This window comes from Heteronotia binoei, chromosome 2 (genome assembly GCF_032191835.1).
Source record: "Heteronotia binoei isolate CCM8104 ecotype False Entrance Well chromosome 2, APGP_CSIRO_Hbin_v1, whole genome shotgun sequence".
NCBI lineage: Eukaryota > Metazoa > Chordata > Lepidosauria > Squamata > Gekkonidae > Heteronotia > Heteronotia binoei.
The window spans coordinates 90,283,555-90,307,647 of record NC_083224.1 but is presented as its reverse complement, the minus strand read 5'-3'; the positions used below and the strand labels follow the sequence as shown (position 1 = coordinate 90,307,647).

At 45.5% G+C, this 24,093-nt stretch overlaps 1 protein-coding gene across 4 annotated transcripts in view; it reads right to left on the bottom strand.

Annotated features, from left to right (window-relative positions):
- The window catches only part of CELSR2 (cadherin EGF LAG seven-pass G-type receptor 2), a 134,993-nt gene that overhangs the window by 9,821 nt on the left and 101,079 nt on the right, over window positions 1-24,093 (bottom strand). For all 4 annotated transcript variants that reach the window (XM_060231581.1, XM_060231583.1, XM_060231580.1 and 1 more), the window contains exons 6-28: window positions 23,453-23,610; window positions 22,298-22,461; window positions 22,029-22,154; window positions 20,632-20,798; window positions 20,170-20,355; window positions 19,013-19,126; window positions 17,594-17,768; window positions 16,509-16,650; window positions 15,581-15,701; window positions 14,859-15,042; window positions 14,141-14,242; window positions 13,036-13,130; window positions 11,784-11,993; window positions 10,653-10,836; window positions 9,910-10,053; window positions 8,705-8,888; window positions 8,092-8,259; window positions 7,844-7,970; window positions 7,160-7,360; window positions 6,279-6,453; window positions 4,865-4,977; window positions 1,258-1,337; window positions 28-154 (exon numbers count right to left, since the gene is read on the bottom strand). In XM_060231581.1, the coding sequence (XP_060087564.1) occupies window positions 28-154; window positions 1,258-1,337; window positions 4,865-4,977; window positions 6,279-6,453; window positions 7,160-7,360; window positions 7,844-7,970; window positions 8,092-8,259; window positions 8,705-8,888; window positions 9,910-10,053; window positions 10,653-10,836; window positions 11,784-11,993; window positions 13,036-13,130; window positions 14,141-14,242; window positions 14,859-15,042; window positions 15,581-15,701; window positions 16,509-16,650; window positions 17,594-17,768; window positions 19,013-19,126; window positions 20,170-20,355; window positions 20,632-20,798; window positions 22,029-22,154; window positions 22,298-22,461; window positions 23,453-23,610 (3,447 nt within the window). The remainder of the gene's footprint in view (window positions 1-27; window positions 155-1,257; window positions 1,338-4,864; window positions 4,978-6,278; window positions 6,454-7,159; window positions 7,361-7,843; window positions 7,971-8,091; window positions 8,260-8,704; window positions 8,889-9,909; window positions 10,054-10,652; window positions 10,837-11,783; window positions 11,994-13,035; window positions 13,131-14,140; window positions 14,243-14,858; window positions 15,043-15,580; window positions 15,702-16,508; window positions 16,651-17,593; window positions 17,769-19,012; window positions 19,127-20,169; window positions 20,356-20,631; window positions 20,799-22,028; window positions 22,155-22,297; window positions 22,462-23,452; window positions 23,611-24,093) is intronic.

Sequence of the window (24,093 nt, the reverse complement as noted above, 5' to 3'; positions counted from 1 at the left end):
TTTTGATGATGGGAATGTCCACCTTACCTGGAGGCAGTTGAAGCCAGCAAAGAGGTAGTGGAAGAGGATGGCATCACTGTTGACGGACAGCAGGGCCAGAAACCAGGTGGCACTGATCAGCAGCAGAGAGATAAAGCCTGAGCGCAGACCAGAGCTACAAAGAAGAAGGAGCACAGTCAGCTAGACTTATAAACAGCACCCCAAATAGTCCATGATAAAAACAGCCATGGACATTGGAGAAAGTCCAGAAAAGGGCAACTAGAATGATTAAAAAGCTGGAGCACTTTCCCTATGAAGAAAGGTTGAAATGCTTGGGGCTCTTTAGCGTGGAGAAACGTCAACTGCGGGGTGACATGATAGAGGTTTACAAGATAATGCATGGGATGGAGAAGGTAGAGAAAGAAGTACTTTTCTCCCCTTCTCACAATACAAGAACTCGTGGGCATTCGATGAAATTGCTGAGCAGACAGGTTAAAACAGATAAAAGGAAGTACTTCTTCACCCAAAGGGTGATTAACATGTGGAATTCACTGCCACAGGAGGTGGTGGAGGCCACAAGCATAGCCACCTTCAAGAGGGGTTTAGATAAAAATATGGAGCACAGGTCCATCAGTGGCTATCAGCCACAGTGTGTGTGTATATATAAAATTTTTTGCCACTGTGTGACACAGAGTGTTGGACTGGATGGGCCGTTGGCCTGATCCAACATGGCTTCTCTTATGTTCTTATGACAAGACCAGGAGAGTAGCACTGCATCCTGAGCACTACAAAGCCTGATCCAATACTGTCAAATGATTTCTCACACTTGCCTATTACTTAACAGTTTTGACTAACTGGTCACTTGACCCTGGAAAAATGTATATTTCCATCCCTGTAGAAAATGCCCCTCCACTTTGATCCCAGGCTCCAAAGATCTGAGGGCAGTCATGGTATTGCCACATTATCTGACTTCTGTTATCTTGTTGGGGATCCTGCAGTGCCCAGGAAAATGCAGGAAGCATCAAGGGATGTAGCACTGGCAATAGAGGTACCAGTTAGGAGATAGCAATGGAAAAGTGGCCATGCAGGACACCAGTGATCAGGATGGAAAAGCCACAGAAAGTAGGAGCAGGAATAGTAGAAGTGGCCAGGTTGTGGAAACTAGTGGTAGAACAGCACAGGGGACACAGCTAAGTGTTACTAAGACATGCTTCAGTGCACTGAGGGCAACAGCTGCCCTGAGTCTGCTATGGGGAGGGCGGGATATAGAAGACTCACACTGTCCCCTTCTTCTCAAAACCCTGTTGCTGAGCAGCACAAGTAGCCTTCGTGGCCAGGACGTAGAGGAAGACACTCATCTGCGAGAAAAGAGAGAGGAAGGTTATCAAAATCCCCCCCACCTCTTCCAGCCAGTCCTTCCAAACCTGGAATACTTCCATACCACAACAGTAAGGGCAAGCTCTACTCTTTTGGGATGCTGTCTCCTTCCTGGCTTTGCGAAGATCAGCTCTAGCTAGGTACGCGTACTTGAAAAAAAAATCAATATTTTTTGTACTTGGATTTCAGGAAGGGCATATATACGATTATTGAGGTCCCCCAAGACTGTTTCAGGATTTGGTTTGGATTTTTAAAAAAGAATTTCCATTTTTTTCTCCATTATTCCCCATGGGTTACTCTTTCCAGCAGGGGCAGAATGGCTGTTCTTCAACCCAATGACACCAAAATTGCAGGCAACCTAGTCTTGCCTGTCTGCCTCCAAGTTTCAAGCAAATTTAATCAAGGGGTCCAATTCTATGGGGCCCTGAACAATGTGTCCCCAACCATCCTATTTGCCTTCATTGTTTCCTATGGGGGAAAACATTCCATGCTTTCTCTAGGGTAAAGAAGCCAAACACAGAAGGACAACTACTGGCCAAAAGCCTCCAAATCCAAACAGAACCAACAAGGCCAAAAGAACCAGGATCACGCCAAAGAATCCCAGCAGACCCATGGGACTACGGCAAGCCCAACAGAACCAGAACAGAACCAATGTCAAACCAAAGAATCCAAAGTTGAAAAACTTCCCCCTCTCCAGCACAAACCCTTTAAAACAGGGGTGTCAAACTCATTTGTTATGAGGGCCGGATTTAACATAAATGAGACCTTATTGGGCCGGGCCATGTGTGTCATAAAATATGCCAGATAGCAGACATATAAACTTCATAAAGGGCACAGACAAACAATTACAGATTTTTTTGTTTAAAATAAAACATGTTTCAAACATTGGCACGCTTACAATATTTTGTTTTACAGTCTCTGATAAATGTTACCTCTTCCTATGAATTATTGCATCAAAAATTGCAGACAATGTCTGTGCTGTACCAATCTTGAAAATACTGTTCAGGTATTGTTCAGGTGTGCACATCTGTAAATTGCAGACCTACTTTTGATTTATTGACATTCATTACAGAGATGTCATGGTCAATGCTTTGAGCCTAAGACTCGGAGGAAAACATGAAGCAGCTGGGCACTGAGCTTTTATACATAAGTTACTTCATGTGCTGGTCAAGAACATGTGAAGGCACCATGGCACAGACTGAGGGCTAAGTACTTGTCTACAAAACTATAATCTTCCCCAGAAAAATAACTACAACTCCTATGTGGCAATGCAAGAACAGAGAGGCAGCCATGTACAGTATCAGTATCAGCCTACTATCTGGGAAGTCTAAGTTCAAGATCACCAATCAAAGGAAAATGCAAAAGAAAACTCAAGGGAAATTTGTTAAGTAAACCTGGGCTGGACACTCAGCCATATGCTTGTTGTTATTGCTCTTTCCTAACATTTTCCTATTGAGAAAGACTGGAGGGCATGAATATAGGAAAAAGAGGAGGGGAAACCAGTTGCACTCATAACTAGCCCAACCAAACTCTCTCTCTCTCCCTGTAGCAAGGCAAAAAGCTCTTACCTTCAATTAAATGTCACTAGACTTAAAAGCTTTCTTTGTATTAGACTTGTATTCACTAGACTTTCTTTGTATTTCTCCCGATGGTGGGGACTGGGCAAAGGAAGCTCTGGCTCTTTCCTTCTTTCCCCAGGGGATGAAAAGAAGGAGGAGCCTCAGCAACTAAGGAAGAGAGGCTCGGCTCAGTAGCTCTGGAGTGTGATTGACTGAGCCTGGCATACTTAATCAAACTCAGCAGAGCTACAGAGCCAAGTTCCTGCATTGTCTGATGCTCCTCCTCCCTCCTCCTCCCTTTGGGAAAAGGGAGAGGAAAGAGAGGAGAGGCTGCTTTGCTGGCTGCTTAGTGCAGGGGAGAAATACAAAATGGTGACTGGGAAGCAAGTGAGGAAGAAGGAAGCAGACAAGGGCAGGTTGCTGGAGGGCCTGATTTTTGGGGTGGGGGGTGGGGATCCAGCCCATGGGCCATATGTTTGACACCCCTGCTTTAAAAATTAAAAAGCTTCTATAAACAGAGAAAATGTAAAGCAGTTAAAAATTCTTAAACAACCCAAGAAAAGAGAACCCAACAAAACAGCACAAGCCTTTTACACCACAAGCCTTTTTACATCCTTTAAAAAAAATCAGCACAAAACACCACCAAGAAAAACTTTTAGAATCAGAAAGAAAACAATAGCTTCCTCTCACCTCCAACTACCACCCCCCCCCAGACAAAAATAAATGAACACAGAAAAACTTGAAATGATATTTTAAAACAAAGTCCACTGAGGAGAAACCAGTCCTAAAGATGTCCAGGCACAGAACAAAAAAAAGGTCTTTCCAGGCAGGCAGCAAAAATCCAAAGCACAGACCAAATCAGAGCAGCAGAAGCAAGCACCACCAGAACTCCAAAACACCTAGCCCTGAAATGGAGTCAAACTGCTTTGCCCTGGAGGACTGTGAGATGTTTTCATGAATGATTGGGCAGACTCTTCTAGGGTTTACTGTAACATCTGATCCCATTGCCTGAGAGCTACCTCCCTCCCCTTTCCTTCCATTGCTGGAGAAACCTGTTAAATGAAAGAAAAACAGGTATCCGAGGATTAAAATGTCAGCTGCAGATATTCCTAGATATTTCAGGAAATATATGGGACCAATTACCAGTATTGCAAAAATCCCAAATATCACTCCAGATACTCAGATAGATCCAAAAAATACCAAGAAACATCTGAAGGCATATCCCTAGCCAATTCTCTCCCTGTGCGATGATGCTGGAAAAACTCTAGAGGGGGGGAGGATTTTCAGAAGGTGAATAAGTTCACATGAATCTTTTCTTCTCCAAGGGTTTCCAAGAGAAGTCTGATGGGGAGAATGAATAACAGAACTGGCCAGTCCTTGCATCCACAGGAAGTCATTGGTAAGAGAGAAAAGGAAGCATGAGATTAAAGAGATTAAGTTACCATGCCCACCTACTCTAGTGACTGTCAGGGAGTCTTCCTTTTCTATGCTTCATTTACAGATTTTACCAAATGAAAGCTAAAGAGTCAATGGAAGAAGAAGAAGAAGAAGAATATGATGATGATGATGATGATGATGATGATGATGATACTGGGTTTACGTCTTGCCCTCCACTCTGAATCTCAGAGTCTCAGAGCAGCTTACAATCTCCTTTACCTTCCCTCCTCCACAACAAACACCCTGTGAGGTAGGTGGGGCTAAGAGAGCTCTCCCAGAAGCTTCCCTTTCAAAGACAACTTGGTGAAAGCTATGGCTGACCCAAGGCCATTCCAGCAGCCACAAGTGAAGGAGTGGGGAATCAAACCCAATAAGAGCATGCACACTTAACCACTATACCAGACTGGCACCCATAACATCATGGCCCCCAAGGTCAGTCCTTTTGTTTCTTGGTGCTGTCATCTCTCCCTCCCACAGGTCAGCCCAGCTCTCCTGGCAATTTTTCTACCCACCGCAACAGCAAAAACGATGGGTCCAGCGAAGCTCCAGATCAGAGTATCATAGATGGAGAGCCAACAGAAGTCTGGGTTCCCATAACCTTCAGGGTCCAGGCCCACAGCAAGTCCTACAGAAAGTTCCATACAGAGGTGTCAGCAGAGAGAAGAGGAAGCATGGGTCCCTAGTCATTCAGAATCCCCAAGGCTACAGAATGCATGAGGAGCACAAACATACTGAGCATTTAGGGCCTGAATCATACCAGAACAATGTGTGAGGCATGGGGGGTTTTAAGTCTTCTCTTCACATCATTTGCACAATCAGAAATGATCCCAGAGGACTGCTATTTTCCCCTCTGTGGAAGTGCATTCACACCTAACACCAAAACACATGCAGTTTCAATGTGTGGCAAATAGCCCTCCCTGGCAGCTGTTCATAATTTCGAAAACAGATTAGAGGGAGGCTTAAAAGCCCCCTCTCCTTGCACCAGAGCCCCATTCTGAAAGGGGTCCTGGCATACTGTAGTGGGTTTATAAAATTCTGTGTGTTCCATACAAAAAACTCCCAGGCCATGTTCACACAGCGTGTTGAGTCTGTGTTAAACTGACCTGGTTCTGTTCCGAATATCTTTGTTCCAGATATTATCATTCAGACTGCCATACCACAATTCGAATCACTCAACAGTGAAACCGTTGTCTGCCGTCCACACGACGGTTCTTTTTTTGTTGTTTCCCACTATTATGCGCATAATGCACACAAACACATTATGTGCACATGCGCAAATGCGTATGCGCATAGGAAAACATTATGTGGTGATGCGGTTATGCGCATATCGCTAAGTAGTAAAAAAAATGGCGGCCATAAATCAGATGTCTGAGGCTCCTTTTGCTCTGGGACAGCCTTCAGGCATCCGGAAGTTGGTTAATCTCCCAGCAGAACTATTCAGATGGAGAAAACTATGAGGTGAAACTGGACAACTCAAAAAATACCACAAAGGAGCAGGTAACTAAATAAACCAGTTCCAAGGAGGGGGCGACAACGATTGGCTATCAGGAGGCAGATATTGCTGTTTCTGGTAGGAAACAGCAGCGAAAACTGATTAAACTGTGCATCTGAACAAGCCCCCAGTGTATCATGGTCTAACAGCCTCAGAAAACAGCTCACAGCTGGAACGACAGGAGCCAAGACTGACGGGCACAAATTTAATTGGTCTTGGAGTGGAAGCCCACTTCCCTCCCAGTTCTCTTTTCAGTCTAGGGTTGTCTAGTTATGCCTGCCTTGAGTTAACTTTCAGATGACAGCTATACAGCAGGTCAGGACAAAGTGTTCTCTTGCTGCCATCTTCTAGTTGCTAAACTAAAGCTTCACAAAGGAGAACCATGGCAGAGTTGTCCTTGTGGACCTGTGCCACACTATATAGCCAGGGCTTACCTGTTATGAATGCTGGAACGCCCCAACCAACCATGTAATAGAAGCGCATGGGACCATAGTTGATATCGCGCACCTCACTCAGCATACGGTAGATGTGCAGAGCTTCCAATAGTGCCCAGGCAAAGGTGCACATGTACAGAAAATGCAACAAGATAGCAATAACAGTGCAGGCAAACTGGCACAGATAGAAAGAGAAGAAGGGGATTAGGACCATGCTTCCAAAGGAAGCTCCTCTCCATGCACAAATACATTAGTGAAAAAGAGCAATCTTGCATTTGATCAGAGACCCACCCTTGTCCCCCATCTCTGACAGCAATGCTGATCCTGTGAACTTAGGCAGATGATGAGAGGGAGGGAGGCAAGGGCAGCATCGGTGCTTAATTTTCTTGGCCCTTTCTTCCACGCCCAGGGAAATGCTGATCTCCACTTTGGGGTCAGGAAGCAATTTTCTCCAGGCCAGTTTGGCCAGGGATCCTGGAGGGTTTGGGGTTTTTTGCCATCTTCTGGGCATGGAGCAGGGGTCACTAGTGGTGAGAGGGGAGGTAGTTGTGTGTTTCCTGCATTGTGCAGGGGGTTGGACTAGATGACCCTGAAGGTCCCCTTCCAACTCTATGATTCTATGATTTTTGTTCCACAGCTCCAGACTCTGTGAAGCTGGGTGCTCCATGTAGTTCAGCTGATCCATCTGGGCAGTCTTAGAGAGACTCAACCAGGGAGTGATAATACAGGCATGCCTAAAGTCATTCTTTTAGCTCTTGATCATCCCCAGCCATGGGCTCCAAACTCAGACCATGTTCAGTTATGTGGCCTGGTGCATTTAACTGAATAGCTTATCCCTCCCAGTTACCCCCATAGCACCCCTCCCCCTTCCAGCTGCTCACTGGTAGGTCAGCTTGGTTGATGCCCAGCAGGAAGATAAGCTCAGAGAGAAACAGCGCCACCACTAGATTCTTGCGAATGCTGTGCTGATTGGATCTTAAGGCCCGCAGGCCAGCCAGGAAGAAGAAAGTGAGTAAGAGACTGCCCAGTGTCACAGCAATAGAGGCATAGGTAATGGTCTTCAGGGGCAGGATCTCACCATTCTGGGAAGAAAAGAGTTATGGATACATTAGAAAAATGCAAGAAAGAAGAAGAAGAAGAAGAAGAAGAAGAAGAAGAAGAAGAAGAAGAAGAAGAAGAAGAAGAAGAAGAAGATGATATTGGATTTATATCCCGCCCTCCACTCCGAAGAGTCTCAGAGCGGCTCACAATCTCCTTTACCTTCCTCCCCCACAACAGACACCCTGTGAGGTGGGTGGGGCTGGAGAGGGCTCTCACAGCAGCTGCCCTTTCAAGGACAACCTCTGCCAGAGCTATGGCTGACCCAAGGCCATGCTAGCAGGTGCAAGTGGAGGAGTGGGGAATCAAACCCGGTTCTCCCAGATAAGAGTCCGCACACTTAACCACTACACCAAACTGGCTCTCCAAACACATGATCTTACTAGGCCCAGGGAGGAGTCTAATCCTTACCACAGATCACCACACTCTTAAGCACTTGCTCTGTGCCCTTGCCCTGATTTCCTCACCTCTCTACGAGAAATGTCCATCAGCACAGCAAAACTGGTCATGTGGTTACACTGGCAGCTGACGTGAGTCTCATTCCTGAAGACAACATCACACCCTTTGGCTGACCAGCCACCAACCCCACTGACCCTGGGGAAACAGCAAAGTGAGAATAAGGTTGGCACTGCATGCCTCTACATCACTCCCCACTTTCCCACCAAGAAAGAAATGTGTCTGCCCTTGACATTTTTGAGTGAGAAGTGGAACGTACAGGATGGAATGGTTCCAGAAGACACAGATGGGCTTGGTCCGCTCCTCAGTTTCTAGAAGACGGAACTGCACAGTGATAGGCTTCTCCAAAGCCCGCTGCATCAGTGCATCATTGTCATGGATGTTGATGCTCACCACTGGGGTGTTGATGATGGGACGCTTGGGGACCCTGTGGGGGACACACAGTGCAGATGGAAACATAGCCAGGGAGATGTTGGTGGTTTCCTACAACTGTAAATTCCAGACCTGATTAGTAGCGCACCCATTTGTTCTTGTGGAAATGCACACATCCACGAGCACAATGCACCAAAACAAATATTAAGACGTTAGATAAGTCCTGTCTTTGACAGTAGATATCATTTGCTTGGTTTCCAGGAAGCTACAAAGCAGCAGAAAAGTTGATAGGGCTTTGGTGAAAGGGAATAGGACTCAAGCCATTCAGGGAATAGAGGGAAGAATCTTACATGAATCCTTTTGCGGGGAGGGGGAATTTAATTTTTGAACTAGCCTTTTTTTGGAGACCAACAACGAGCATTCAGTATCTGTTCTTCAGGTATCTGTGGAGTCCCTACAACCTCTGCTGGTGTCTATATATTGAGGAAGAAGGGTGTTACCTCAAGCTCCTCTTGTCTGTGTCATACTGCTCTGGAAGCAACCCTGCAAGGGTGCGGTAGATGATTACACTGGCAATGGCCTGGCCCTCACTCAGATCTGGGTGCCTCTTCTGTCTTGTCATCAGTGTGGTTTCTTCTTCCTCATCACCACCAGGGAGATGCTTGGCATTGGACATAGTAGGTTCTGAAAATTGAGTATGAGACTATAGCTGGATTCCACCTTATCTTTAGAACAGTTTGTAACAAGAATGAGCACACATAGCTATATTGTAACTCTTGGGGTCAGCCTAGTGCACTCGCTTTCTCTCTGCTATCTGTGTACATTAAAGCAAGACTTTCTGGGCTCTGATGTTATCCAGCATAAAAGTGACAGATCTCTACTTTGATACTGCTCCCAGTGAAATTTCTCCTTTGGCCCTGACATGATCTGTTCACCTCCAAGCCCCTTGGCAGCCCTCCCTACCTCAGTTGACACTCAGTTGTGTGGCTGGGTGAATATGGATGTGCATACTCAACACTTTCTCTCAAAACCCAGGTCCGACTGCAAACATTTCTCCTCTGCTCTAATCAAACTGATTACAGTTGTGCATGGTACCTCTGCATCCGAGGTTCCTTCTTTGCAGCACCCCTCCCACTTTCTGACTGGAATAGAAGGACTCAGAGATTTTCATTCCAACTCATATCTGACAAAGGGAATTTTGACCCTCAAAATCTCATACCCTGAAAATCTTTATCTCAAAGGTGCTACTGGATTTGAATCTAGCTGTTCTCAAAATCCAGTTCTGCATTTGCTCCTGGGCTTTGACATCTGCTCCAACATCTCTGCCAACACCTCTCAAGTCCATCAGATAACCCACAACTCTGCACCCCCACAACAGCTTGGCTTCTTCCCCAGCACAGAAGGCGCTGAACACATAAAAAAGGGTGTGGGAGATCAAGATGCATGAAGGCATGGCAGCAAACAGCAAAGTTGTCAGAATAATTATCAAGACACCTGATTAGTTCCAGCACTTTGAGTTTTGAACAGCAGCCAGGGAATTATTTTAACTGTTTGGCAATAGCTACCTGAGGCCCATATTGGGGGTCAAAGAGCTGGGCCAGCTGAACAGAAATGGCCTTAGTGAAGGTCCGTACCAATGGTTCACTGTTTCCAATCATGGTCTCCTAGAATTCCACTAAATTTTCATTCAGAAATCCAAACTCACGCTTGTTTTCAGGAGCCTTGAATACACTCTCAGGGAGGATGACGGTTGTCTCCAGGTCTGCAGGTTTCTCACCACGGAGGGCCTCATAGTGAGGCAACTTTGCACCAGCAAAGTTCATCTTCTCCAGCCTCACTACAGAGATAACTGCCAGAGAAACATCACCCTCAGTAAGGGCATTTAATCAGCTGAATACTAGCTTGCAGCTGTGCAGTCTCACATTTTACCTTTGCAAGCAACATGGTTGTATGGGCATCCCATATTTCCCCATTTCAATTTTTTATTTATTAACTTCATGTGCACTTTCCCTTTTCCCCTGAGACTCCAGACAAATATATAACTAATCCATTTTCAGCCTATGAGAATTCCCACCCTATTAATTATACATTTCAGATCATACAGACAAAAGTCTAACTAAATTGTGTGAATAAAGGATGCATGCTGTATGCTTATTTTTCACAGAATTGGTATAGCACAGTGTTTAAGAACATAAGTTTAGAAATCCCAAATTCATAGCTCAGTCTCAGATAATCTGGTTTACCTCAGGAAAGCTTCTATTCCTCAGCTTCAGCAGCCCCCAAGCAATATGGTGATAAAAGTGGCCTAACCTAGAGTGTATGAAGGGCTGCTGAGACAATGCACATGAGGGCTTTGGATCACTTTGGAAAAGATGCCCTAAGTGAGTCCTATTATTAAGTGTTAAGCATTATTACTGCTAGTAGTATCAATCATTCTCATGCTCTCACCAATGTTGGGTGTGATTATGGTGAAGGGGTTCAAGTATGTCTTGCGCATGTTCTGGGCCAGAGTGCTGGCGTAATCCTCAAAGTGTCTGAGCAGCTGTGCTGTGCCCCCCTCGGTCTGCTGGATCAACTCCCAGTGCCGCTTGTTGCTGGTATCCAGTAGGGTGCTGCCCACTTTGAGCAGGTTCTGTAGAACAAGAAGGGGAAACAAGGAGAGGTAGCTGTGAGTGCCTCTGCTGGCAGGTCTGTCTCATGCTTCCTTCAGGGGGCAGGACTGGGGATTCTCTCATGGACTTATAACAAATCTAAGCAGCTCCAGCATTCCATGGAGATGACAATCAGCAGCACTGAAAGCTCCAAAAATCTAGCTCTCAAATGGAACCAAGTTGTAGGCAGGCCTGCTTTTCAGCCTCCTTTGCCCATGCTCAGAAACATGGAGAGATGTGAGAATCATCATGACTGGGCCATTCAAGTATGCCCTCTATTGTCTGATTCTATTGCCTGGGACAGTTGCCTCCCAGACCCCTCCCTCCTGTTGCCAGGGTACATTGAGTAACTGAAGAAAAACAAGCCTATGAGTCTTAAAATGGAGGCCCTGCATATCCCTGAATATTTTCAGGATTTTTTGGCAATTGACACTGATAAATTATTTTCAGGGATGATTATTATTTTTAGAAATAGAATTATTAGAAACAGCACATTCCTAAATGGAAAGCCCAATGGCACTTAGGCAGAACTCTTCACCTGGGATTCTCGCCCTGGATCTGTCAGGCAAGAGGGTCATGGCCAAAGTGGAGAAAACATGACTAAATCCAAATGATGCAGGAGTAACTTTCCTTCAGGAATGCTCCTACCCTTGCCCCAAACTGAGCTAACTGATGTCCTCCAGTGGCAGGACCAAACAAGCTGGTCCCCCCAGAGTCAACAGGCTGTTCACCCTTTCTCTCTTGCTGTGCCATCTGGTTTGGCTGCCTCATGATGCACAGGAGCAAACTACCCAGACATCCTTGAAATACTGCAACAAAAACATTCTCTGCCCCTCAAGCTGCCTGCCTGCCCCCTACAGTGACTTGTGCTCCTTTGCCATGACTTTCTTAGTAACTGCTTCATATAAACTTAAGCCCAGGGGTTTACCTCAGTGAAGTGCACATCCTGTGTAGCAGCCAAGCCAAAACCTTCTTGGATGCTTTCATGTTTCAGGAGCTGGGATGAGAGGTGATAAGCCACCTTGATGTCACTGCCAAAGAAGTTGACTGTGTGCTGCGTAGCATTGCGAAGTTGCAGGGCTATCTGCTGGGACTGCTCTGTGTCCAACAGTGACTCATTCTGCAACAGCCGTTCTGCCTACTCCACAAGGAAGACAAAGACTGTCATGCACCAGGCATTTCAAACAGAACAGATTTACTGAGCCAACATAGTTCTCAGAATTGTTCAGTCTCAATTCTGCTTTGTAAAACAGATCAAATGCATTATAGCTGTGTTCTCACCAGGACCACGCAGATCCCATTCTACATCATTATAATACACAAGTGCAGAATTGAGTGTTTGTCAGATAATTCTGCATCCTGCATGCTCAGGGGCAGAGAACTTCCCCACCCCTGACTGGCAGGGACTCTGGGAAGCAGAAGAGATCTCTGCCCTCTTGGATAGCCACCACAGCGGTATGGACTTTTAAAAAGACCCAGAAGTGAGTAACTTGCTAGCTGAGTTGCTGCTCAAGCCATCTCATGACAGCCCAAGATCTGAAAAAGAACATGAGAGATATTCTGCACTCTCTTTAAATGGCCAACCATTTTTGTTATGCAAACATATGCATATTAATTGTATTGCTTTGATAGTTTATTTGGATTACAGAATTGGATTACCCTGGTACATAATTTGGATCTTTCACCTCGTGCTGAGTATATACAGCCTTCCTTACTGTAAGAGACATTCCATGCTGTAAGAGCAAGGAACAGGCAGTCTGGACAGCAGTCCTATAAAATGGTAGTTAAGTTCATAACTCTTTGTTACTAACACAAGGGACAATTCCTGTCTCCAGCCAGAGAAATGGATGACACCAGTGTGAAAGCTGCTGGTCATCTTAGAAGTACAGAAACAGGATCAGAATTCAGATTCATTATAAGCAATCTCAAGGTTTTCAATGCCCTTCTGGCAGTCATGGGAACACAGCAAAGATCACCAACTGGGGTAGAAGGTTGTGTAAATGCATCTTCAGTTCTAAAGAGGATGAAACACTGTATTTTGGCTGCCGCTGTGTAGCTTCTGCAAGGTAAAAATGACAGATACCCTCTGTTCCTCCATCCCAAAGCACACAAAAAAGGAAGCAAGTCTATAGACTCTTTCCTTAATTCTGGGGATAGAAGAAAACTGGAATATCACTCACAAAACCCTTGAGAGCAGCAAAAGTCAATGAGGTGCAGTTGAAGAGGTTGGGAGCCAGCCAGCCCTTGTGTTCATCACAGTGCCGTACAGCAGTCCCTGTAAGAAAGGAGAAGAGAAGGGTCACTTGTGGGAAAGCATCTCCATCCAATGGAGCCTCCGGCTCATGAAAGCATATGTCACAACACATTTGTTGCTTAAAGACTGTTGTTTTTGCTGCTTAACACAGCTTTTCCTTTGGAAATTTCCAGAAACCTCCTCAGTGGCAAAACAAATCAAGAAGAGTGCTTGATTCATTAACAATCTGTATGACAATCCCTCCAGTTTCCCACCATCACAAATGTGAAGTACAGACTAGGTTCAGCCTCTCCCTAAGAGCAACCAACAAGAGCTGACAGAATGTTGAGAGCAGGAGACTTGAAAGAAGCAGCTGAAAAACAACCATTAGAAGGAGTTAGCAGCAGAGAGAGAAGATGACAGCTTAAGGGAAGACGTGAAAAGGGTTTTTCTGACTAAGGGGAACTGTATAGAAGAGCTGCTTGGAATAGGCTGAAAATAATATATTTGTAACTAAAGGATCTCAGTTGTAGGCCTAGGACCTCAGTTCAAAAGTTCAATGGAAGTGAAATGTTGTTTCTTAGACTTTACTTTCCTTAGTGTTTTGTTCTTATAAATAAAAGTTCCTTGTTTTGATTAACGCCATGGGCTACATGTCTAAGGGGAATGAACACACATGCAGACACACACACACACGTTAATATCTCAGTCTACATACATATACTCTAGGAGATGAATAAATGGTGGCAGTGAGTGATTGGAACAGTGTTTGAGCTTCAACCCAAATAGTTCTGTGTGAGTGAAGGCTGATTACAAAAGAGGCTGGGATACCCTGTCTGTGAATGTCTCTGGGAGTGGGAGAGGGAGAGGGGACCTGAGGTGTGAGATGGGCATGACTCTCTTTAGATTTTAAAAGAGACAGGTGTTGAGTATGCTGTCCTGACTTACATATAACGCATAACCCAAAGAAGAAAGGTTGTAGAGGGTGCTGTGTGAGTGGACAAGGGGTGTCACAACATGCATGCACAACAGACTGAAATGTGTTTCCTTACCAACAGATCCTTTGGGGCATGGCGCAGCTGCAGGCAGGCCAAAGCGGGTACGGGGCCACCAAATATTAGCTTCAATAGCACGGGGACAACTGTCATAATTCACTGCAAAGCAAAAGTGAGAATTGTGAATAGTTTGCTACGCAAACTCAGTGTGCCCCTTCAATAGTAGTAGTAGATAGGAAGGCCACCAGGACATCAAACTCCCACAAATGTGTGGACCTAGTCTAGCATATGTAGAAAAATATGGATAACAAGGAGCTCTGATTAAATAGCAGAATAATCTAGAAAAGAAATTCTCAGTGCTGCAATTGAAGACATCAGAACAGAGTATGTCCCAACAGATCTTTCCTTCCCTTTGTCCTGTGACAGCACTTGTTAAGCTAAAATACTAGCATGGAAATGAATGGCCTTCTAACAAAGCTGATGCTCTTGGCATCTAACTAGGTGCTGGCCAGATGAAAGGAGAAGAACTCTAGTTCCTCAAAGGAAAGGACATTCATGGAGGACAGCCTCATCATTAACATCATCTGTTCAGTCCCAAGACAACAGCCAATGATTTCACTCAACAAGTTCTTCCCTGCTATAACAAACCTTTTCTCTGCCATCTTCCCTGAGTTACTATAATTGCTTCCTATTGTGCCTAACCTCACTTCAGCCTGGTAATGAAATCTCAACTCTGCTCTGAGCCTGATGAGCCACAGCTAATAACAGCACTGACCTTCACAGCCATTGATGGTGACTTCTGCAAAAGGATTGTCACAGTGGTCACAGCGGCGCCCAATCACACCAGGTTTGCAGGAACACTGCCCAGTCTCAGAGTCACAAGTGCGAGACAGCGAGCCTGTGGGGTAGCAGTCACAAAGCAAACACATGGCACTGTCTGCCGGTCGGTAGTGGTTCTCCTGGAGAAGAGTAGGAGGCACATTAGTCAAATTCTTTCCAAGAAGAGTGACACCTAAAGCCAAATAGGCCTCACCAGTGTCCCATGTAATGTGCATTCATGCCCCTGAACATTCTCCAATAATCCTCTGCAAAGCACTGGGACTACTTCTTCAGGGTCACTGTGCATCACCCATGAAGGTAGCATCAAAGTAGATTAAAAAGAATTTAGAAACTTGCATCTACAGCTGAATCCATAGGCCTTACCACCAAAGGACATAGAGACAAAGGCCATGGTTTTGAGACAGGAAGTCATTGTCCTACCATACCTCTACAGAATGCTCATCTACATGCTGTTCTTCTCTCTCCTTGAGGGAACTGTAGAGGGATGCTCTAAGACATCTTTCACCTCTAAACATACTCTCATCATGGGGGAGAGACATACACCAGCTCCATTGGTGACTTATTCTGCCAACAGTTCTGTACCCTCTTTAGTGATCTTCAGATTCCAACCTCAAGCTCTATTCCCCACCCACCACTATCAAACAAATCACAGCCTACCTTGCAGCGACACTCTCCAGTGGTTTTGTTGCAGTCAGGGTCAAAGCCTTTGCCAACATCACAGTTGCAGGGTCCACATATAGGGTGCCCCCACCACCCCCGAGGGCAAGGTTGAGCAAGCCTGCCAGAAGGAGAGCACACAGACTGTAATGATCACACTGCAGATACACCAACAGGTCAAAAGAGTAGCACAGCAAATGTTCAGGGAGGGGGGGAGACTGCCAATAAGAAAGCAGCAGATCTAATATGACAGTATGCTTAAAATCTCTGTGGCCTGAGGCAGAGATATTAGTCACTGCTGATGTCAGGCATAGATAAAGTGTGATGTCACCTCTCTACTCATCATTCCACTCAGTCTTCCACTCCCACAACAGGAAAATGATGATTATGAGGACAGAAGATTTCAACATGCTAAACGTTGTTACAGGGCTGTTTTTCTACACTCATGGTATGCAAAGCAGCTTACCCTCCTAGCATGCACACATCAACTGTATTATGTCTGCTATGTGTACATCCTATACTCACAGCCTATGTATATACACAATGCAAAAATATACCACAAACCTATAACGAATTTACTGTTCCCTCTCATACTTGAGGGAACTGATATATTTCCTTGCACAAACATATACCTTTGCATTCCCCTGCCTTGATTTCTTGCTCTCACTTGCAAATGGACAAATATTTATTTTGAAACATGAGCCCTTTTCATCCCTGCCCCTGCCATGTCCCCTATAACCGCTAGCTACCAGGCCCTCAGGCACAGACAGACTTACCAATAATTCCTTCACTTTCTCCCTCTGCAATAAGCACACAACTCTCAAGAAGCCATTTTGACATACACTGACAGGCAGAAACGCCCCTATTGGCACAGTTGCACATATACACAGGCACCCTTTCTACAGAGCAGCTGTACTGGGCAACTCACTTGTTCTCGCAGTAGGGCCCAAAGTAGTTGTCAGGACACTCACAAGTGTAGCCATGGGATGAGCTGGGCTTGCGGGCACACATGGCTTGATTTTCACAAGGATTGAGAGAGCAGACATTGGCACAACTGTCTCCATAGTAACCTGAAGCAGCATAGGAAAAACCCCAAGAAGCATGTCATCCCCACTATGTAGTTCTGGTGGAAAACCTAAAGCCTAAAAATGAATGATGCCCCTGTAATCAAAATTCTCCAGATGGGCACAGAAGCTTGTGAGAGCCATCCTTCAAACTGCAGCAAAGAGCAACAACTGCAAATGGGAGGACTGGCTGCACACAGAGAAAGCAGAATGGAATTCCAGTCCTACATCTGGGTTGCACAGACCCATCAAAAGACCTGTTCACATGGTCAAGGATCAACTTCTAACTTTATTTTAATTCAAGGGCCAAATGAAAAGCTGAAATGAACTGAAAGAACTCCCAGCAAAATCAGGGGATTTCCCTTTCATCACATAAATGATAACTAATCGTAAATAATAGCAGGGTAGTTATCTCTGGTGAATTTGGACTTGTAAATGACCCAAGCTTACCACCAAGGGGGTAAGCCTGAAACACTCAACAATTGTTTTTAATTGTTCATTGTTGTTTCATGAGGACAATGCAGAGATAACAGCACCGGGGGTGTATTTGAATCCGGATTTCTTTTTCATTTAGATTTCTCATTATTTAGTCATTATTTAAGCCATACCAGCATTTTTCAGATCAGGTAACGTACAGAAGAAAAAACGCTAATGACAGAAATGGCTATAATAGAAATGCAGGGCAATAAAAGGAGTAAATCAACATGGTATCATTCTCATAACAGACCAGCCAAAACACTGCACCATCATATGAAACAAACAAACATCACAGTATCAGATCTGGAACCTCTGTCTTGATCATTTCAGCTACCCATGATTGCAGGTTATCACATCTGCACAGAGGAGTCCAAAGGTGGCACATCACTTAACCCCCAAAAACAATTCAGTTTGTACACCATAAAGCATGGCTAGGGAGGATATCATATGGAATTTGTCCAACCCCACTAACCTGGGTCACAGCTGCAGGAGTAACTGTCCCAGTCGTCATTGCAGTAGCTATTTACAGGGCATGGATTAGAGTCACAGGGGTCAGGGATGCTGCAGCCATGCTCCACATTCACCTTTTCTGCCTGGTTCACATTCAGGGACACAGCACTGGTTGATGTCTCGCCCATTCGTACACCCTAGGAATAAAGAAGACCAAGAGAAGTCAGGCTGTAGCTCTGACTTTTAGAAGAGCAGACACTTGTGAATTTCCTAGCTATGGTCCCTGCACCAAATTTGCCAACTGTTCAGGATCTAAAGTTACCCCCTGACTAAAGATAGTCCCTTTCCCGTTAGACAAAGCCACTTGAGAGCCGCATTCACTAGATGGGGCTATGTTGCCTACAATAAATAAATTTGACTGAGGAAGGTGAGACTTTGTACTTATATAGGGACATTACAAAACCAATTTGCTCCAATGTGTATTTGGTTCACCAAACCACACGCCCAAACCACATCCTTCTGCTGGAAAGGTGGAAACCAAAATGGTGTCAAGCAACTTGGAAGCATTCAAACATGGTGCTGTTGCGGGATCATGTAGCACCCCTGCTGCCCCAAATTAGACAGGAACCATCTATAACACATTCTTTCCTCCTGAATGGGACAGTGAAAAATGTCCAGTACAAACACAGTCAGATGATGGTTGGGTGGGCTGCCCAATTCACTGCCCAGAACTGTTCCATTGTGAGGGGCAAAGGATAGTCAGGTGGTGGGGGTAGGAGTCCAGCCCCCAGGTAGAAGAGATTGGAATGGGGGTCAATCTGCTGAAGTGTGTGTGTGTTGGGGTAAAGTAGTCGAGCCCCATCATCTCCTGGTGGAGTCCACAGTGATGGAGAGGGGAGGAGTATATAGCATCCTCCTCCTACCCCAGCCTTGCATAGCCTGTTCCTTGCACTAGGGAAAGAGTCTCCGCACTTCCTCCTCAGCCAGGCCTCCCCTAGCCCCTTATACAACCCACACAAGCCCTGTGATCGCCCTTCCTGTCTCACAAGGGCTGCCACCTCCACTGCCAGCAGACGTATAAAGCCAACAGCTCTCCTACTGGAGCCAGTCCCTGCCAAGACTTCCTGCCCTGTCAGATGCAGGCCATGCCACTAAGCCAAGAACAATTCTCACCCTGCCCCTTTCTTGCTGCACCAGCCAGAAGTGTTGCCACTGTGGCTCCCCTGCTGCACCCCATGATGCTGAGCTGCCAAGGGTCATATCTGGCACAAACTTCATGGCTGTTCTGACTGGGGGTGAATCACCACTCCCTGACAGTCACTACTAGATAGAAGGCTTTGAAGACAAACTCGATGATGGAAAAGGAGCATCTGCACCTCACCAATCATGATCTAGCACACCCTCAGCCCAGAAGGGGGTCTGCTCTTTGTCCACACTTTACCTGCATGCAACCACGGAAGCCTTGCTGCACCTTCTTCTCATCCCCCAGAATGCCGCCAATACTCAGGGTCCGCACTTTCAGTCCATGCAACTCACTGCTGATGTTGGTCACCACCTGGAGGGCAAGCAAAACACTTGGCAGCACCTTCCCTAACTCCCCTGATGAACCCACAACATTTCTGTTCTCCAGCCTTTTTTAAGCTTGGAGACATCTTTGGAATTCTGACACAGTGTGGGGAGTGCTGCCACAAAATGGCTGCTGCAGGAGGCAGAGCCAGCCACAATGGCTTCTGCAGTTTACCTTCAGCCATTTTGTGGCGGCACTCCCCACACTGTGTCAGAATTCCAAAGATGTCCCCAAGCTTAAAAAAGGCTTCAGTCACACAGTGAAGATCCTTGTGCTGTGCTGACAGCTGCTGCTGCAAAAGTAACATGTTAAAAAAACCTGCACAGCCAATCAGATCTCCAAAAGCCAGTCAGAAACCCTGATGGGCAAAAGCCCCATCTGGCCCTACCCACCTTCTAAAAACACTTGGTGGGCACCAGGAGAGGTGTCAATGGGCACCATGGCACTATGGGCATCATGCTGGGAACCCTTGTTTGTACAAGAACAGAGGTCAAGGCTGTGGGTCATCAGAAGAACTGTGGAGAAAGGGAAGGTGAGCGGAACTGGAACAAAGCAGCAGATGAGGGTTAACAGAGGGCAGCAGTGAAGACTGCAGGAAAGCGGCCCCTGTGTCAACCTCACCCAGAAAAGATATGACAAAGTAGACTAGAATGCAGCAGAGCTTGAATTCAGCAGGAGCTCACAAGAGTGCAGTTCCTGAACCTGCAGCCAAGGTCTGCATGCAGTGGGGAGTTCTCTTCCCATTGCACACAGATCCCGGGGCATATGCAAATTATATGCTCCTGCACCTTTTTTCCTACAAAACAACCCCTGGAATGTAGGGAAACATGTTAATGTTCTCATTATTTTAATTGGAATGATTTTTATATATATTTGTTAACAAATTAAATAAGCTTTAAATAACTTATATTTTAATCACATTTTTATTCCCCAGACTTTCCTCTCTTTCCTTCTGCATATAGGTACCAGAAGACTTCTAGGCTAAGAATCACAGAATGTTATTGTTGGCAGAGTCCTGGGGCCAGCCATACCTGATGCATGCCGTAGTCAAATGCCATGATGGCTACGCATTGTGCCTCTGGGCTGTCCCTGCTGTTGTGCAGCTCCAACTGCAGGTGGTGCCAGTCACCGTCATTCACTTTCACTTGGTGCAGCCGCAGTGCTGAGACCTGGCTGCTGGCACGGTACACAGTCATCAGCACATTCCCCTCACTTAACTGTGAAAGAGAGGCAGGCAAGAACAGCATAAGTCCAGCCCTGTGTGAAGTCTCTCCCTTTCCCCCAAAAGAACATGGGCTTGAGAATATAATGCCACCTGAATAGCCCCTAAGTCTGCCACAAGGTTTCTGATACCTGCTGGGATGAAGCAGAGCATCTGTGACCCAGATCCCCGCCCAACAACTGCACCTTTTTGCTTATAGCTCAACAATGTCTTCTCCAGTCCATTAATCTAAGGAGTGACAATGGAATTCTGTCCCAGCCTTGGCACTTACCAGCAGGGTGATGGTAGAATGCTGCCCAGCTGTAGCATGTAGGAGGACACCATTGCCCTGCCTTGTACGGAACATGAGTCCAATATGCCATGGGAGCGTAATGACTAATGCCAAGTTACTCCATATCACCATGCTGTTGCCGAAGAAGCGCTGGGGACTAGCCATTTCTTCACAGAAATGAAAAAAAAAAAACATGGATCAGCAGACACACTGCACAGAAATGCTGTCATATGTTCTATTGGAATATGGATCCTGCAAGAGTACAGCCCAGGAGTTCTCAGTCACACCCTAAGAATGAGTCACAGCACAATGATCACAGATTGCAGTGCTTCCCAAGGTATTTTTTTGTAGGGTACAATTCACAGAAAATGCATGTATGGTGAGGTCTAGGGCAAACTAAGCATCAGTATCTTATAGCAGCAGGCATTTTCTCATTTGCTTGCTATGCAAATGGGCCCAGGATTGGTATCCACATTGGTTAAGAGACATATTTGGATTGTATGGGCTGGAGATACCAAACAAGCACATCCAAACCAACACTGCGACAGAACTAATGGCTACAGCACAACAGCTTCAAAGGAATGCTTTTACTAGCAATCCTCTGTGAATAAAGAACTGGTGATCTGTTCAACCTTCATTTTAGGGCATGGCCAGCATCTAATGAGAAGGCTCTTAGGCTATCAGGATACACTTGCTAGCTACCTTTTGACCCTTCCAGCAGTGGGTGTTTAGAAAACCAGGAAACAAAATGGCTAGGAAGGGAAGGGGAAGTTCCAGGCTAAGAGAAGTTCTGAACCACCATCTCTTATGCTTCTTTAGACCCAGCCTGGAAGCCATTCCCCTAAAGAAGGACATAGCAGCTGGTTCTTTCAAAATTCTTTAGTCTTTGCCTGCTTGTACTGGGTGACTGAACACTACCTTACATGACATTACATAATGGCACTGGAGAGTACTGTACTCCTTGCAGCTGGGTAAACAGCTCCTGTTTACTTGCATTCCCATGCCTTCACAGGAGGATGTGAGCTACCTTGCATTCTCACACATTGTTTAAACTACAACCCTTTGCCCAGATTGTGTGGAGGCTTTGTCCTCCTTTCTATCTCACTCTATGTTTCTAGCAGTGGGGCTTCATTTTCTATTCTCAAAGCATGACAGAAATCCCTCCTACCTGACATACAGTATTGGGCACCTAACACTTCCCAAAGGCATGGGCACATTTCAGTTAGGGATTGGAACCAGACAGAGACTTTCTGTTGTCATTCTACACCTTGATCTACTTAGGAGAAAGAATCAGCAATAACTCTCCCCCATACCTTCTCCCAGGGTGATTACTGTTCAAACAGCCCAAATACCATGACCAACCACCACCCCTGTCTCTTACAGCCTCCATTTTTTACCCTGCTTGCAGTTCTTGCCTCCAAAACCCAGAGGGCACTCGCAACTGAAGGTGTTCCACTGGTTGACACATGTACCACCATTATGGCAGGTGTTGCTGTCACAAACATTCTTCTTTGCTGAACAGCCTAGAAGGAGAATGCAAGATGGTACATGAATGGATAACAGCAGAGGTGGCTTCCCACTGAAGAGTGTGTGTGTGTGCATTAATCTGGGCAGGATTCCAACTTCTGTGCCCAGCCTTCTTCCCTGAGTCTTAAAAATTCCATACCAGGCACAGTCCCATTGTTGGCAATGAAGTCAGCCATGTCCACCTCTCGATTATCAATCAGGAAGTTCCGCATACAGCCTACAAAGTGCTGGTTCCGTACAGGGAAACTCTCGGGCAGGTCAGGAACACCACCTAATAACAGTGGACCTGTCAGATCCAGGGACCTGGGAAGAAAAAATGGGAATTGCTCAGAAGACAATGAGCAGGGGAAGGTTAACCAAGGGCCACTGTTTGATGGGATTGAAACAGCAGATTATATAACAATGCTCTGATAGACATCAGCAGAGCTATGAACGCTAGCAGGTGTCTATCATTGGAAGTACATTCGAAACCATGCCCTTCTAAACCTACTGGCTTCAATGAACCCAAAGGTGTGTGGCTCTGCTTAGGATTGCATTATGAAAAGCCAAATGGGGAGTAGAGGACTGAGATTTATAGAGCCGAAACATGGAAGGGAGGAAGTAGAGACATTTTACTGTGGCTCAGGCTGCAAGCCTACTTCAATTACATAATCTATTAATATAATTTCTGAAATAAAATAACAATATCTCCTTCATGGATCATGATATTATACACACAGGATGGAATTATATGTGCAGTGGCCCATGTTACTAGTTTGTATTAGTCCCAATGAAATTATGCTTGGCCCTGAAGATTTAGCAGGCTATTTGTGTGAGTCTAAAACTGCTGTAGCAGAAGGTACAGGGTATTGAAGGGTAATTTTGGGGAAGATTGAAGGGTATAGTAGCTCAGCAGTAAAAATCTGTGATATGCAGAATGTGAACTGACCCAAAGATCAGAGTTCAAATGCCACCTCAGCCATGGACTTTTTGGGGCAATCTTGAGCAAGTAAGCAACTACCTTCACATCTGCATAAATGGGAACACACAGAGACCCACTCCCTGCCTCCCTGCCCACCTTGCAGGGTCTCTCACAAGTGTGATAGGGTAAAGGGATAACTACACTTCCAATTACTGGCCCCTGTAAGGTGAAGATGACCTGGAAAACCAACACAGACAGGCACTATTTCAGTCTGTCCTCCTGAAAGGCATTTTACAGACAAACAGTAATCACTGTGAAGACAGTCTGCCTTTAGCTAGGCCTATTAATTGCTCATTTTATAGCAGTATCTTATCATGTACATAAACTTCTTACTTCTTAGTGCCTGATTGGGTCCCTTGGGCTGAGCAGGAATAGTTTCCCAGAATGGACCCAAACTTCAAGGCCACTGAAGTGTCGCAGTCATCCACTGTCACCACAGCCACTTTCTGGTCAGAGGGCCCCTGAGGAACTCCAGATTTGCCCATGATAGGCTGTGGAGGAAAACAAACAGATTCCTTTTGCAGAAGGTCCAAGGCAGACAATTATATAGTCCTTTCTACGGTCTCACATTATTATACCCGCCTGAACAGAGAAGCTATTGAGATTTACAAACACCAGCACAATTTTAACAGAAAGGACGAAGGCATTTTCATCCACCAATCTTGGTACCCAGCTCTGTAGCCACTGAGGATGTTCTCCGCAGCTGAGAACGAAACGTCTGGTAGGAAAACTTTCTCCAGTAGAACACGGCACTTGATCCCGAAAGATTCTACAAACCCTAATGGTTAATTGTTTTGTTTTAAAAGATCGTATTTTATGAGGCTAACAAAAAAACAGGCATTAATATAACAAAGAGGACAGCCTCTTTGGCATCAGATAATAAGCCACTGCTGAGTAAACTGAGTCAATAAATCTTGCTCTTGAAGCCTTTCTCATCATCACACACAATTCAGAAAGGGAGGGAGGGGACTACA